General features: G+C 44.9%; 1 protein-coding gene across 1 annotated transcript in view; it reads right to left on the bottom strand.

The window, feature by feature from the left end:
- Positions 1–17,971, bottom strand: part of LOC311245396 (protein tyrosine phosphatase domain-containing protein 1) — a gene marked incomplete at both ends in the record, with an annotated part of 58,943 nt that overhangs the window by 11,148 nt on the left and 29,824 nt on the right. Inside the window, 3 exons of the mRNA XM_084335239.1 lie at positions 8,665–8,967; positions 13,890–14,161; positions 17,657–17,794. Coding sequence (XP_084191365.1) covers positions 8,665–8,967; positions 13,890–14,161; positions 17,657–17,794 — 713 coding nt within the window. The remainder of the gene's footprint in view (positions 1–8,664; positions 8,968–13,889; positions 14,162–17,656; positions 17,795–17,971) is intronic.

The following is a 17,971-nucleotide window of genomic DNA, read 5'->3' as shown; positions in this document are numbered from 1 at the left end:
ACCTGGAGGGGAGAGAGCAGATGGTGGAGGTAAACGGTACCCTATCCCCCCCCCTCACAGTAAACTGTGGTGTTCCACAAGGAAGCATACTAGGTCCGCTACTGTTCCTAATTTATGCAAATGACATGTCGTCAGCTTGTGACTGCAACTTGTTCCTGTTTGCGGACGACTCAGCCCTGCTGGTCTCTGACAAGAACAAATTACAGGTTGAAAAAACCCTCAGCTCAGAACTAAGCAAAATCTGCATATGGCTCGCTGATAACAAACTATCATTACACATGGGCAAAACAGAGTCCATTCTCTTCGGTTCAAATAAACAAACTCAGCAAGACCGACGGCTTCTCAGTTACAGTGGGTGACAATATTGTCACAAGGAAAGAAGATATTACCTACCTGGGTTCCATCCTAGAGGCAAATCTTTCCTGTGACAAAATGGCATCCAATGTAATAAAAAAAGTCAACCAACGAACTCGTTCTTGTACCGGATCTCCTCACTGGTAAACAAGAATACCCTGAAGACTCTAGCAGGAGCACTCATTCAAGGGTACTACGACTATGCTTGCACCTCATGGTACCAAAGCACCTCAAAGGCGCTAAAAACAAAATTACAAACATCTCAAAACAAACTGGTCAGACTACTGCTTGACCTTACTCCTAGAACCCACCTCACCCCTGCCCACTTTGACAACCTAGGATGGCTTAGAGTAGACGACAGAGTACAGCAACTTGCAATGGGCCTGGTCTACAAGATACACTACACGACCAAGGTACCCATGTACATGACTAAATACTTCCCAAAGGTCAGTGAATACCACGATCACAACACCAGAGGGAGCTCCACAAATCATGTTAAACCCAGATTCGGCTCAAACAAGGGACTAAACACGTTTCGCAATTATGCCACATCAATGTGGAACGCCCCTACCCAAAGCTGTAAAGGAATGTGAAACACTACCCACTTTCAAAAACACTCTCAAAAAACACCTAAGGGAGACTGCAACTCGAAACTGGCCCCTGTAAATGTCCGAACACAACCCCCGCCAACACCCCCCCCCCCCCCCCACTCCCTACCCCCCCCCCCCCCCCCCCCCCCCCCCCCCCAACCACCTCCAATGTACAGTCCCACCCCCACCTACCCAATCCAATGTACAGTTTCTACGCCTAATGTATATACTCTTTTCTGTCTGGACTCTTTTTGTATCACAAATACAGTACTGTAATTGCAAATCTGGTATGTCATAAATGTATAGATGTAGCAGTACTGTCTATCTGTATGTCATGTATGTCATATATGTTACGATGAATTGGAAATGGGGGACCCTGGTGGAAACAAGACGAAAGTCTTTCTCTGGTCTGCATCCCCTTAACAATTGTATGTATTGAGCTGTACTGCACTGTACCCATTCTGCAATCTGTTAATAAAGTTTTCATTCATTCATTCATTCATTCATTCATTCATTCATTCATTCATTCATGTGTACTTTCACATGGTGGAGGGTATACTTACTGTCTGTGGTGTATATGCACATTGTGGTTTTGGTGTCACTAATTGGTGAGGTGTGATTCACACACTGTTGTTTTTCTTGTAATTAACCTGGTTGCTTTCTATGTAATTGATCACAGGTGTGGTGACGAGGCTCCACACCCTACTAAGCAGACCAGAGTGCAGTCACAGTTGTCGCTCGTCACATGTCTCACCAGAGTGCTCTCAGAAGTGCTCTTTCACCTGTGCTCTCACTTTTGTGACCATTTGCTCTTTATTCTATTTTTGCTCCTTGCTATATTTTTGTCCATGTGCTTTCTTTTGTTATATCCTGAACCATGGAGGTTGGAGCACCCAGCTCTCCACTTTTTGTACCTTTAGACTAGCTGTTCAATAAAGTTATTTTTTGGTAAAACGTGTCCGACTTCCTTGCTGTCGCTACAATCAAGGCCTACTGGGGAAACTAGTCATATTACCTGTGACTGTGAAGGCCTTAGTGCAAGTCACTTATACTTGATTGTAACAGTACTAAACACAGAAAATACTGCTGTGGAGTCTATGAAAAAGACCTCTGGATCTGACGGTACTAAACATCAGTGCATGTGAGCGGATCGGAGCGTGAGCGGCGCGGGGCGCGGAGCGGCCGGTTTTGACGTGAGCGAGGAGTGGGTTTTAAAATGAGTCGGCGCGACGTCCGGAGCGAGAGTTCTCCTCCGCTCCAATCCACTCCAGGCCGCTCACAGTGGTTTAACACTGTTGATGTAATATATACATGCAGTACAATGCCAAAGCAACAGATGGCGATGTACAAACATGAAGGCCATTTTCAACCAATGAGAAGGGTGAACCTGTGATATCCCGTTCAGGCTTTGTCACTGTAGAGACGCCCACACTCACTCCAGTTAGAAAAAGTATCGACGCCATTGTTGTTGACGTTAGCTTACATGCTAACGTTAATGGCAGTGACCATAGCATTGTGGCTCGGCTAGCCTATCATCGCTTAATAGAGCTAGTGAATGGATAAACAACGTTATTTAACATTGCAGAATGGCTACAATTACAATGCGGCTCAATAGAAACAATTGTTAAGGGGGTGTAGACTGTTGTAGTTTGAGCTAATTTACACCATGCTCCAAAAAAAAAAAAAAAAAACTGCCGAGCGATCTGGCGCGGGGAGCGGGGAGCGCTCGATTCAAGGTGAGCTGGGAGCGAGCGGAGAGCGACTTGGGGGCGGGGTCAACATGAGCGATTAGCGGAGCGGACCAAGCTTTAAAGAGCGAAGAGCGGATTTCTCGGCCGCGCCGATCCGCTCACGTGGCCTGCTAAACATCTAAAATTCTGGGTTGATAAATGTGGATTTCCACAAGGGGGATAGTTTTCACTGAATATGTTCAATCTTATGATTTTATATGTCTTTTATGCCAATTTTATGTGCATCTGTGACAATCAAACCATAAACAAAGAGGCCTATTAGATGTTAGATCCTAATATGAAAAATTATGTGATTTAATATGTTCTATGCCTTACCTCGACTTTGTCTATTTTGCTGCTGTCCATTTTATACCAGATTTTCTATGTCTGCACTTTATGCATTGCTCTTGATCTGCCAATTTTGTGCTCATTTTATACCCGTATTTCTTACTGCTGTGAAGCACTTTGAGCTGCAATTCTTGTATGAAAGGTGCTACAGTATACAGTGAGGGGTGACAGTGACTCAGAATAATCAATAAGGGTGGGAGAAATAATTGATTCAAGTAATAATCGTGATTCTGGCTTTTGTTGAGTCCAGTTGTTCAGGTGTGTTGGAATTGTATGTTCATTCAACCGTGTAACGGCCAAAATGGACTTAATGTGCAGTGGATTTATGTGACCAGGGGGTGGCGCTTCTTTTATTTAAGCGTCAGGTACACCTGTAGGAGGAGGAGTTTTGACCCGGAAAAGGGCAATGGTTTTTGACCGCACGCACGACGCAGCCCTCAGGTCGAAATGTTTGTATCTAATTAGTTATTGTGTTCATTATTATTTATCAGTTTATGAAGACATCCTGTTTGACGGTGAGGGAAAATAAACACCATTTTCCCAGTAAAGCTGCCTGCACGTATCATTGGGACAAAGGACTGTTTTGGTATGAGATCAGGAGTATAACGGCGCGTCAGCCAGTCTAACTACAGGATCAAAATTGCTCAGTAGCTCCGTATAAGACGGGAGCTCCTTTAATACCTAGTAATCCGGAGGTTCCCGGTTCGATTCACGCTCCTCCCGTGCAGTGTGTCAAAGTGTCCTTGAGCGAGACATTTAACCCCTAACTGCTCCCGATGAGCAGGCTGGCACCTTGCGTGGTTGCCTCTGCCATTGGTGTGTGAGTGAATGGGTAAAATGTGAGGCATAAGTTGTAAAGCACTTTGGATAAATGCACTATAGAAATACAGTCCATTTATAATATTCATTAATCAGATGGATCAGATCATGATGGCGTACGTGGGTTGGTCATTATCATTATTACTGTGTTTGGAAGACCATGTGAACATCAGATTAGTATCATTTGTATGTGTGCGTGTGTGTGAACATGAGAGCTAATGATATCTCTTTTCTCTCCCTGTCAGGTGCTGCCCATTCCTACTGAAGAGTGCTGATTGCCTAATGAATGACAGCTGATGGCAATCACATCAGGAGGGATGGGTAGCCAAATACCTGACAGCACACACACGTCGGGGCGCGTCATGGTGTCATTTTTGCAGTAGTCTCATTGCTGGAAGTCACTTGCCTTATGGTGGAGTGGGGAGGCTGCTGTCTCGCCTGTCTATGGCCTAAAACAACACTGTGTGGCACGGTGCCATTTTATCACATGGAGTGTGGGTTAGACTCCACAGCTGTGGTGGCCTAGGATGGGCCCAAGGTTGTATCGTAACTACTAAGTGTTTGTTTGTGTACCTGTATGTATTGTTTGTCCTCCCTTACCTTTTCCCCTTCTTGCATTATGGTGGAGGTTTGAATTCCTACCACCATAAATATATACTTTACTAATTGGAAAACGTCTTGTGTTGTGTCTTCTTTCACCTACACCTGGGATCTTGATTTTGAACATATTTACTGAGAGGGGCTGCTTTTGCTCATGTGCCGCCCTCCAGTTGTTATTATCAGACCTGCGTACATGACATGGGGGCTCGTTAAGTTTGCGCAATTGTATGGTTCCTTGTTGGTAAAATAACGGGGTGACTTGTCGATTGAAGCATATCAGGTGTAATAAGATAGCGTTTTCTAAATTGGTAAGTTAGTGGGTTCCATTGTTCGTGCTACACAGTTGATTGATGTAAACCATTGTTGTTGTGATGCTCTTAACCATTCTATTTTTCTGCCACATAGGTAACAGGGGGGGGTCACCTGCTTGGCTAGAGGGTGGGGGGCACGAGTCGTGATTCCGGTGGAGCGCGCAATGAAATCGGTAAGCGACTGAAGATATGTGTAGCCTTTATCCAGGTAGTGGAGTAGTTTATCTGGGATAGGCTAGAGTGACACAGGTGACTCCTAGTTGAGTGGTTAGGACCATTTGTTATTGTTTTCATTTGGTAGATGTGGTCAGTTGGATTGTTTGGTTAAGAGGTATAAAAGCAGAAATGTGTCTATTATTATTGCGCACGGTCATGGTTAATTAAGTGAGGACGTGATATATATATATTTTTTTGGTGTATCATAGTCACGCATAAAAACATATTATGGCTGCGTCGGCGTTTGTTTTTGAAGTCTTCGTGGCGGATCCAACAGAGGATCAGGTGGAAGGTTGCACTAAGGCGGAATTATGCCTTATTGCTAAGCATTATAATATTACTGTGCAAAGTTCCCAGTCCAAGGCTGATATGAAGGCGGCTGTAATATCGGGGTTGGTGGAGCAACGGGTGTTCAGCACGGCTCGGGGAGTAGTGAGTCATAGTGACCAGGAGGTTGAAAACACTGGCGAATGGGTTGACTCTCCCTTGCGTGATCTTAACCCAGAGGGTGGTGCTATTAGGAAGAATGGTAGTACGCCCAGAGCTGAAAGTGAGGGCGCGGGGGATTCAGATAAAGAATCCACGTCTTCTGGCCATACGCGCTCTAGTCTGTGTTTTGCCCGTCTCCAGATGGAGGAGAGAACGCTTTTGCGCAGGGAGGAGCGAGACAGAGAGGACAGAGCAGCTGTACAAGACAGAGAGGACAAAGCGGCTGTACGAGACAGAGAGGAGAGGGAGAAAGACAGGGAAGAGCGAGGAAGGGAGAAGGAGAAGGATAGGGAGCTCCAGATTACACTAAAGAGGATGGAACTGGAGAGTGTTGTCTCTTCTTCGCCCTCATCTGAAGGTTACCAAGGCAGTTTTAATGTTGGGCAGCATATTTCGATGGTTCCTGTTTTTCGAGAGTCTGAGGTGGAAGCATTTTTTGTTAATTTTGAGCGGGTAGCGTGGGCTTCGCATTGGCCGGAGGATCAGTGGGCACTATTATTGCAATATAAGCTCACGGGTAGGGCTCAGGACGCATGCCAGTTATTATCGAAGGAGGACAGCATGGTATATGAGAAAGTGAAGGGTGCTGTCTTGCGCGTATATGAACTGGTGCCGGAGGCGTATAGGCAGCGGTTTCGGGGACTAAGTAAAGCTCCCTCGCAAACACATGTGGCATTTTCCCATGAACAACGGACGATGTTCACTCGTTGGTGTGAAGCGTGTAAGGTGGATGGGGTCGAGGCTTTGAGCGAGTTAATCCTCATTGAACAATTTTAAAAATGTGTGCCCGAACACATGATAATACAGTTAGAGGAGCGAAAGGTTTCTACCCTCCAGGAAGCTGCAGTTTTGTGTGACGAGTTGGCAATGATCCACAAAAATGTTTCTGTACGAAATGGTGTGTATGTAGGAGGGGGCGCGTTTTCTCCGTCGGGGCCGCCGTATCGCGGAGGTGACGAGCGACCATTCCGACCTCGCTCACCGCCGTCTCGAAATGCCTTGGGTGACGAGCGAGTGTGTCATTATTGTAAAAAAGAAGGGCATTTTGTGAAGGACTGTCATGCACTAAGGGATCGACAGGAGACCAGGGAGTCAGCCCAGGAACCGAAAGGGGTGGGGTTGATTGGTACGGTGTCATGTCCTGACCAGCATAGCTCTTTTGAGCCCTTTTTGTTTGATGGTTGTGTGTCCCTGTCGGGTAAAGTTGGGGACTACCAACGGGTGAGAATACTCCGTGATACAGGAGCCTCTCAATCGTTCATCCTGGCTGATGTATTACCATTGGATGTGGACTCCTGTCGGTCGAGCGGATTGGTGAGAGGTATTGGCATGGGGTGTGTGCGTGTGCCGTTGCATAAGGTGCATGTACAGTCTGCACTGATCACAGGTTGTTTTCCGGTCGCGGTTCGCCCATGTTTTCCCGTAAAGGGCGTGGATTTCGTCATGGGGAATGATATCGCTGGGGGTAAGGTCGTCCCTGTGTTGGAGGTTGGAGACGCTCCATTTACGAACTTATTGTGTGATGCATTGATTAATAATCACCCCAATGTCCCTTCTATTTGTGCTGTCCCTAGTGCACAGGAGCGGAAGCGAGACCAAGGTCTAGCGTTGGGTGACTCGGTCTGTGGTGAGTTTTGCAAGTTGGCGGTGACGCATTTTGAGGCGGGGGATGAGGTGTTGATTGTGCTGCCCACGCCTAGTACGGTGCTCACTGCCCGGTTCTCAGGACCTTATGTGGTAAGGGGAAAGGTCTCTGCCACTAAGTATATGTTGCATACGCTCGGGCGGCGGAGGAGGACACGCTGGTGTCATGTGAATAGGCTAAGGAAAAGTCCTGCCCGCGTCTCGTCGGAGTTGAGATGTGACAGGACTGTTGTTTCACATGCTGTGTTGTGTTCTAATGTGCCTTACAGGACGCACAGGGTTGATGTTGGGAGTGCGAACACCATTGAGCAATCCGCGTATGGTTGACTACAGTATACCGTCATGGCCTCGGTATGAGGAATGTGCCAGCCACGTCCGGCGGCTGATGCATCTGGTATTGGGTGAGGTGGTGGTTGACCGTGTGGGCCCAACATAGGGGCATGTGGCCTATATGGAGTGTGATTCTATTTATTTTTGTTCTGTTGGTACTAATCGGATGTTGGTTGATAATAAGTGATAATGTTTTGCTAACCCTGCGGGTTCGCTCTTATGGGGGGAGGTGTGACGTACGTGGGTTGGTCATTATCATTATTACTGTGTTTGGAAGACCATGTGAACATCAGATTAGTATCGTTTGTATGTGTGCGTGTGTGTGAACATGAGAGCTAATGATATCTCTTTTCTCTCCCTGTCAGGTGCTGCCCATTCCTACTGAAGAGTGCTGATTGCCTAATGAATGACAGCTGATGGCAATCACATCAGGAGGGATGGGTAGCCAAATACCTGACAGCACACACACGTCGGGGCGCGTCATGGTGTCATTTTTGCAGTAGTCTCATTGCTGGAAGTCACTTGCCTTATGGTGGAGTGGGGAGGCTGCTGTCTCGCCTGTCTATGGCCTAAAACAACACTGTGTGGCACGGTGCCATTTTATCACATGGAGTGTGGGTTAGACTCCACAGCTGTGGTGGCCTAGGATGGGCCCAAGGTTGTATCGTAACTACTAAGTGTTTGTTTGTGTACCTGTATGTATTGTTTGTCCTCTCTTACCTTTTCCCCTTCTTGCATTATGGTGGAGGTTTGAATTCCTACCACCATAAATATATACTTTACTAATTGGAAAACGTCTTGTGTTGTGTCTTCTTTCACCTACACCTGGGATCTTGATTTTGAACATATTTACTGAGAGGGGCTGCTTTTGCTCATGTGCCGCCCTCCAGTTGTTATTATCAGACCTGCGTACATGACAACTTGGTATTGGCCGATTGGATAAAAGAGTTATATAAATGCACCATTTGGGGCGCCCAAGTGGCAAACCACGTAACGTGCTGCGTTGCGGCACGGCCGACCCGGGTTCGATTCCCGGACCCGGCGTTCCTTGCCGAATGTCTGTCTGTCTGTCTGTCTGTCTCTCTCTCTCTCTCTGCCCAGTAGTAAAAAAAAAATGCACCATTTACCATTTATACAAATAAAGTGTATCGGTAAGAAAAGGCTAATTGGCCTGATAATAACAAATGTGGCAATGAGAGAAATGTGACTCAGGTCAGGGTTTGTAAAGGTGACCTGGTTGACTGTGATCTTGCCGAGGTCAGATTCGCTGTAGCTTCGTTTATCCAGCAGCACGTCTCTCTTCCTCTCCAGGAATCCCAGCGGCTCGTCCCAGGAGGTCACCGACCCTGACCTCGCCCCGGAGCCCCCGTGTCCCTCCCTCGACAGGGGCAGGTACCGCTGGGCCACGAGGGTCTCCCTGACCGCCCTGCCAAGGCTCCTCAGTGCCGATCTCCTCTCCAGCTCAGCTCGCACCTCCCGAGGAGCAGGGCGTCCCAAGGCCAGGCAGGACAGACACACACACAGCAGGTACACCACCTAACACCACATATAACAAGAGTATAAAGAACACACACACAGCAGGTACACCACCTAACAGGACCACATAGAAACAAGAGTATAAAGAACACACACACAGCAGGTACACCACCTAACAACACACACAGCAGGTACACCACCTAACATGATCACATATAACAAGAGTATAAAGAATATCAATAATGCAACAATCTATGCAATACTAACCCATCCATCTACATTCATTGCACACACATCCACACACTTTAAACACTCCCCTTTAACATTCACTTAGACACTTTAACACTACACCATATTTGTATCCATTAATAAGCTAAATATTTGCACTACATCCCTACCTCATTTTGCATTTTAAAAAGTTAGCATTTTGTACTTAATTGTTTGCATTTGTACTTAATTTGTACTTTAGGTTGTACTTTAGTTTGTGTTTATACAATGGCATGCAAATTTCTTGATTCTGATTGGCTGAAACAGTTGTTTCAGACGTTGTTATTTCGTATAACGCACTCCACGTGACCCCAGAACCCGCCCACAACCTAATAACTTTTTTTTCGAGTGAATCCGCCGTTCATTCTTTCGTGAATTAAACCAAGATGGCGGACAATAATCTTTATGAATGGATGTATTGATTTCGTCATAACGACTCATTCAAAAAATATACAATCACCTGGAATATGTTAGTTGGTTTACACAATGTTGGATTATGTAATTGGTTTGTCATGACCCATTGTGAAACAAAATATAAATCGCGGGGGGGGGGGGGGGGGGGGGGGGGTTCTGAGTGCTCTCTGTGTCGGTGTCCGTCGCGCAAAAGCTGTCTGAAAACGTATACAGCAGGAGAAGCCAGAGAAGGAAAAAGGACATGCTGACATTGACGAAAACGAACTTATCATTGTACATTTTAATCTATGTACATGTATGGTGTTACCCCGAATATGTAAAGCCGCGGGCACCAACACGATTTACACCAATCATTGTTTAAGAAGCACAGTGAAGTTACCGGTTGTTATTTGATTGATTGATTGATTGATTGATTGATTGATTGATTGATTGAAAATGTTATTAACAGATTGCAGAATGGGTACAATACAGTACAGCTCAATACAATTGTTAAGGGGATGCAGACCAGAGAAAGACTTTCGTCTTGTTTACATCAGGGTCCCCCATTTTCAATTTATCATAACATATATGACATACATGACATACAGATAGACAGTACTGCTACATCTATACATTTATGACATACCAGATTTACAAATACAGTACTGTTTGTGATACAAGAAGAGTCTAAAAGAGAGAGTATATACATTTGATGAAGAAACTGTACATTGGAGGAGGTTGGTAGGTAGGAGATTGGTAGGTGGGGTGGAGGGGGGGGGGGGGGGGGGGGGGGGTATTTCGTATAACACACTCCATGTGACCCCAGAACCTCAATGTAAATAAACCATAATCACCCTACAAAAACAGTACTGTATTTGTAAATCTGGTATGTCATAAATGTATAGATGTAGCAGTACTGTCTATCTGTCATGTATGTCTGTAAACTTGTGCATAACGGAGTGTGGCTCTATAGCAGAGTAATTTTATATGAAGTTTGTTGTTAGATGGCATGCTTTGTAGCAACCTCCCTCTGCTGCAAAAGGACACTGTCGCACGAAGCGATTTCACTGGCTGTCCCGGACACAATGGAAGTATGGATATATTCGTAACAAATAATTAAAAAAAGATAGTCAACTGGAATATGTTAGTTGTTTACACAATGTTGGATTATGTAATTGGTTTGTCATGACCCATTGTCAAAACAATAATACATTGCGGGATTTATATGAAGTTTGTTGTTAGATGGCATGCTTTGAAGCAACCTCCCTCTGCTTCTAGACACGGAGGCAACATTTATTTTTTTACCTACTTTTTCTGCGGATGGTTGTGAATAAATCTCCATTATGCTTCAATTACTGTGTGTTTATTCTATAGCAATAAGGTTGGGTGAATTCGGCCATTGTATAAAAGTATTACACAACTTGAAGTTGTGTGTTATAGGAATTAGATCACAACTATGGGGGTCTAACGACCCTCGGCTGCGCCTCGGGCCTAACAACCACCCATAGGTGTAATATAATTCCTATAACACACTCCGTCGCGTGATGTAATGCTTAAATAGTGTTTGGCCTTTATTATTTTAACTTTTTTACTGTATGAAGCACAATCTCAGAGGGCTCATACAGAACCAAGCATTTCACTGTTCAATGTACACTATATCACTTTATATGTGATAAATAAAACTAAACTTGACTTAACTAATGACTGGTTTATCCTTTTTACATATCTGTAGATACTATATCTGGAGTACATAGTTGGCTGTGCTCAGAGATGGTGCACTAAAACATTATAACCATCAAATCTAAAGTTGAAAGATTACTCTCCTAACATTGACATTTCACAATAAGCCTTTTCTGACTCAATGATCAATGATAAAAAAAAAGTTTAAAACATATTCATTTGTAAACGATATTTTACCAACATTTTTCATTCATAAAGCTTTGACCCGACATGATGCTATTCTTTACATCTACAATACTTCACTGAGCTGTAGTTCAAGTTCAAGTTCAAGTTTCTTTAATAGTTGTCATACAGAAGTACAGAATACTTTTATACAAAATGCTTCTTACTGTTACACTCCAGAGACTGTGCAAGACAAGATAAGATAAGTATGAAATAAAATAACAATGAATTGTCCTCCAATTACATCTGCATATAACCCATATAACTCTGTATGATAGCATACAATAATGCTGTATATACTGTATACATATTTTTATTCTTACCGTATATATATATATTATATCCACATCTGTCTGTACATACCTGCATAATCCTTAAAATATCTGTAGATACTATATCTCTGTACATATCCCTTACCTACTCTTACTAGTTACACTGCTGGCCAGTATGACTTACTACCATACACCAACATAATTATTGCAGTGTTCTGTAAAGTAATTCAGAACTGTTCTGTAACGTAATTCAGAACTGTCCGCTTTAAACTACTCTGACCATAGGAGCAAGTAAAAACAAGACCCCATCTGTAGAGATGCAGGGGGAAAAGGTATATGAGAGTATGAGAAAGACATATGATTCCGACTGTACTAAACTATCTAAAATACTGCTGTAGAGTCTATGAGAGACATATGGTTTCCGACGGTACTAAACATCTAAAATACTGCTGTGGAGTCTATGAGAAAGACCTATTGCTCTGATGGTACTAACTAATCATCTATAATATTGGGTTGATAAATGTTGATTTCCACAAGGGGGATCGTTTTCACTGAATATGTAACATTTCATGATTTTATATGTCTATTTTATGTGTATCTGCCAATCTCATGATTTTATATGTTTATTTTATGCGTATCAGTGACAATGAAACCGTCAACAAAGAGGCGATAGTGGCTCTGGAAGTAGAGCGGTCGTCTGGTAATCGGAAGGTTCCCGGTTCGGTTCCCGGTTTGATTCCCGCTCCTCCCAGGCAGCGTGACGAAGTGTCTTTGAGCGAGACACTTAACCCCTAACTGCTCCAGATGTGCAGGTTTAGTCAGTGAATGGGTCAAATGTGCGTAACAAAAATTGTTAAGCACTTTGGATAAAAGCGATATATAAATGCACCATTGACCGTGGCGGCTACGTGGCGTAGTGGGCAAGGCGCTCGCCACGAAATGCTGGAGACGCTGGGCTTGTCAGTTCGAGCCCAGCGCTCCACATTTGTTTTCAGTTTAGCTGGTCGTCCGTACTAATACACATTGGCCGTATTAGGGGGTGGGAAACTGATGGGTGGGGATCGGGCGTTGTGGACAGCGACTCCTACAGGTCGGTTGGTGCGCCTGCGCAGTAGAATCAGGAAGTGTCGGGGGCAGCGTGAGCCTCACACGCGTTACTCCTCGCCACTGAGAGATCGAGCTGCGCAGGTTAAAAGATGCGACTGCTGTTACCTCTTGTATCGGAGGGGACTCGTGCTATGTATGACTTAGTCCACATTGCAGCCGGCTTGTGGGAGGCAAGAAACAGCGTTCGTGACAGGGGAGGGTTGAATTGGATGATACGAAATTGGGATGGGAGAAAATATAGAAAATGGGAGAAAAAGTGGATAAAAAAAAAATGCACCATTGACCATGTTTTATTAAGATCTTAGATCCTAATATGAAAAACGATTTGATTCAATGTTCTATGCCTTATCTTGACTTCGTCTATTTATACTGGCAGGCTTTGAAATTACGTAAAAAATAAGGCGGAGAGGAAAATAAAGGTTTCTTCGACACCTTGGGTGTGTATCTGAGGGTGTGTGTCTGACACCTTGGGTGTGTGTCTGAGGGTGCGTGTCTGACACCTTGGGTGTGTATCTGAGGGTGTGTGTCTGACACCTTGGGTGTGTGTCTGAGGGTGTGTGTCTGACACCTTGGGTGTGTGTCTGAGGGTGTGTGTCTGACACCTTGGGTGTGTGTCTGAGGGTGCGTGTCTGACACCTTGGGTGTGTGTCTGAGGGTGCGTGTCTGACACCTTGGGTGTGTATCTGAGGGTGTGTGTCTGACACCTTGGGTGTGTGTCTGAGGGTGTGTGTCTGACACCTTGGGTGTGTATCTGAGGGTGCGTGTCTGACACCTTGGGTGTGTGTCTGAGGGTGCGTGTCTGACACCTTGGGTGTGTATCTGAGGGTGTGTGTCTGACACCTTGGGTGTGTGTCTGAGGGTGTGTGTCTGACACCTTGGGTGTGTGTCTGAGGGTGCGTGTCTGACACCTTGGGTGTGTGTCTGAGGGTGTGTGTCTGACACCTTGGGTGTGTGTCTGAGGGTGTGTGTCTGACACCTTGGGTGTGTGTCTGAGGGTGCGTGCAGCAGGAGGGCCTGGCGGTTAGGGAGGGTTAGGGTCACCTTGGGTATGTGTCTGAGGGTGCGTGCCTCCTGCCCGTGCAGCAGGAGGGCCTGGCGGTTCAGGTGGTGCTGCAGGGTGAATGGGGCTCCGTGGCGCAGGCCGAGGCATGGGTACTGTGCCAGCTGTGTGCCCAGCAGACGGGCAAAGTCAAACACCAGACTGATCTGGGCGCGGGTTTGGATGGAGCGTGGCCGCTTGGTGCGCACGTAGTGGACGGCCTCGCTGGGGCTGACGCGCAGGGTGTAGACCAGGTAGCAGGCTATCAGCACGCCTGTGGAGCGGGAAAGGAGGAAGTCAACTCAGGCAAATAGTTTAGTATAGAATGAATGTGCATATTACCAGAATACGTAGACATAATACGGTACAACCTAATTTTATTGCCTATATTTATGTCTTTCTACTACTACCCTGCCCATACCTGTACCTCCCCTCCCCACTCCCTCATGCTGCTATTGACGCCCAAATGTCCCCAAGGGGATCAATAAAGGAATATGTTATCTTATCTTATCCCATTGAATCTTATCCTATCGTGTCGTGTCGTGTCTTGGCTTATCTTAAGACCGAACAGGGTAGCGGTATCAGAGAAGTTCCGCAATGCTAAAATACAGGTGTAATATGTCAGAAATCAAAGCAAAGTGACTTTATGTTTTGCATTTTGAGAGAAGGTTGATAGATTGTAGAATCTCTTTTTTAAGAATAATATGAGAGAGAAAATCCGCCGGACTCCGTTGGTGCATTACAACAAAACCGTATTGATATATACACCAAAATCACCTTTAAAAGATGATGGGACACTGGCAGAAACGTGGAACCTCTCTTGAGTTGTCTACTGTCAAATGCTCTGACCATTCCCTCTATACTTGTGAGACACAGCCCCCAGCTGTCATGAAGTTAATTTCAGTCTCTTTGTTCTTTTCTAGGCAAATTCCTGGCTCTTGGAAAAGAAGTTTATGGTGCATACAAATCACTTAACATACTTAAGTTGAACCTACAGGTTAAAGGAAGGATAGTTAATGTAAGTTCACCACTTCCTCACCAGATGCCCAACAGATAGCCTTGAAGCAGCACAGGCCTGTTGCTTTATATAAATAATACCAACTCTCAAATGGTGTCTCAACACCCCACCCACAAAATAGAACCGGAGTCCTATCCCATTATTCCTAGCTGCAGTATTCGGGCGACCGGGCCTGCTTTGAACACTCACATTTTTTCAAAGTAAACGCTTCGGACCCCGCGAGACACTCAGCTAAGAGCATCGAGGGGCCACCAAGAGGCAGGGGCTGAGACAGGCGGTGACTCGCCTTGCGGCGGACCGCCAGCTCGATCCCGAAATCCAACTACGAGATTTTTAACTGCAGCAACTTTAAGATACGCTATTGGAAATGGAATTACCTGGTCTTGACTTAAACTCAACTGGACCTGGTCTTGGACTTGACTTGGACTCAACTGGACCTGGTCTTGGTCTTGGACTTGACTTAAACTCAACTGGACCTGGTCTTGGACTTGACTTGGATTCAACTGGACCTGGTCTTGGTTGAACTCAACTGGACCTGGTCTTGGACTTGAACTCAACTGGACCTGGTCTTGGACTTGACTTGGACTCAACTGGACCTGGTCTTGGACTTGAACTCAACTGGACCTGGGCCCTCATTCATCAATAGTGTGCGTAGAACATTTCTATTTCCACACGTAAGCACGGAATGTAGAACTAGTGTACGCACAGGGAAGTCGGGATTCATCACACGGTGCGTACGCAGGCTCTATGCTCCTCCGTGTTGATGAATACCACTTTGTTCTACCGTCAATGCTCGTGCATGATTATCCATATATGGTCATGAAAATGAGGAAACACCCCCCATGGGATGTGAAATAATGGACTGACCCGAGCGGGACTCTGAGAAACTCCACGAAGATTGTTCACTGCTGTCGAACCAAGAAGACACTATCGCGTATTATGGGATAAATAAAAGGCGGACTCGTAAACGGTGATGTCAGATATCAACGGCTCCCTAAGACCATTGCTGCAATTCTGCCTGGACAGCTCAAAATACTAAAAGACCGTTCGTTGACCACTGTTTGGCGTTGGTTGTGTGTCATTATAACCGTGCTGTAATATGAATGCCTTTATTAGTTGTGTTCGATTGGCTATATGATTTTTAGAGGCATCTATTTTGTTGTCGGCTAATAAAGACCGCGCTGGAATATGACTGCCTTTTCCCGTGTTGTTTGATTAATACCCAGGGATTAAAGTTCTCCTCAATTTTATTCCAAATCGCGATGGATCTCCCGTCAATTTTCTACCTGCTGCATATGATTTCTAGAGGCATACTACAATCTATTTTGATGTCAGTATTGGGTAGCCTATATAAACAATAATAGAGAGTATATACAAGAACAATGAATCTCACTGCATGTATGATGTAGCCTGCCTTTCAATACATGAACTTGAATTCCATCATGTTTGTGTGCGGGACTCACAAGGCTGTTGTCACAATGGGTGGTACCGGTACAGTAATAATTACAGTCCACACAATATCACGATCCATGCCATGGCCTATGTTCTATTAGGACATGATCTGTGACGACAAATGTTCTAGAATGTTTGATTAAGATATCATACTCTGACAGCATGCCTATGATCAACAAAAACGCGAACTTGAATCCCATCATATACATAGTCTGTCCACTATAGTGTCATTGCAATGCGTTTTCTATTCTTTCTTATACAGTAAAAAGGGGGAAGAACACTATATTCATATGACTTGTATTCTGCTTACAGCTTCGAAATTCCACTTGTTTCGTTTAACGTAAAGCCTTTTAAATATAATCAAACCGTTCCCGTGTTTCTGCGGTCTGCGCAAAATAATAACGAGTTGAGCTTTATGATTTATGATGAATTGAAAATGGGGGACCCTGATGTAAACAAGACGAAAGTTGGTCTGCATCCCCAATTAACAATTGTATGTACTGAGCTGTACTGTACTGTACCCATTCTGCAATCTGTTAATAAAGTTTTCAATCAATCAATCAATCAAGCTACGCGGAGCGCAGTCAGTCAGTAGCCTACACCCCGTATATTCCGATAACGCTATATAAACCATGCTGCATTCATTCTGAGAGAAAGATCTATTATTCCAAATGCTATTTATAGGGTTTTGACCATAATTACACTACTGTTGCTATTTTACAATGAACTATAATGAACTACGGTTCGTAGAGAACATGCCAGTGTTATTATGCACAGAAGCTCATTTCCTTGTTGTAATAATATATTCTACCACTGGGCGCCAGGTACGCCTGACCTGTGCGTAGATGTAAGCACGGAGTCAAGTTCAAATCGAAATTGATGAATCCCACTCTTTGCCTAGAAATGATCGTACGCACAGGGTAAGCACAGATCTGTGCGTAGAACACGTTGATGAATGAGGGCCCTGGTCTTGGTCTTGGATTTGAACTCAACTGGACCTGGTCTTGGACTTGAACTCACCTGGACCTGGTCTTGGACTTGAACTTAACTGGACTTGTTCTTGGTCTTGAACTCAACTGGACCTGGTCTTGAACTTAACTGGACTTGGTCTTGAACTCCACTGGAACTGGTCTTGGACTTGGTCTTGGACTCAACTGGACCTGGTCTTGGACTTGAACTCAACTGGACCTGGTCTTGGACTTCTTGACTTGGACTGAACCAAGGTGGTCTTGACTAATAGGCCTGTGTAGACATAACCACGGCACGGCACACACACACATAATATACACCAATCCTTACCTGTCCTACCCAGGCCTGCATGACAGTGAACAGCCACTCGACCCTCCTTCACCGCATAGGTCAACACCTTCACTCCATCAATCATACCGACCAGAGAGCAGGCAGCGTAATCTGGCATCCCAAAGTTGTAAAAGAAGACTTCACACACACACACACACACACACACACACACACACACACACATATACACATACACACACACACACTTTGATTTAAATACAGTGTAATGAAGCGCATTATACAATATGTAACTGAGGGGTACAATTCCCTGACTGTATTGAGAGTATGGTATCATTAAACCACTACTTAGTTATG

The sequence above is a fragment of the Notolepis coatsorum genome, assembly GCF_963971535.1.
Source record: "Notolepis coatsorum genome assembly, chromosome: 18".
In the NCBI taxonomy this organism is placed as follows: Eukaryota; Metazoa; Chordata; class Actinopteri; order Aulopiformes; family Paralepididae; genus Notolepis; species Notolepis coatsorum.
The sequence above is the reverse complement of the archived record's forward strand: the minus strand, read 5'-3'. Positions and strand labels throughout refer to the sequence as shown.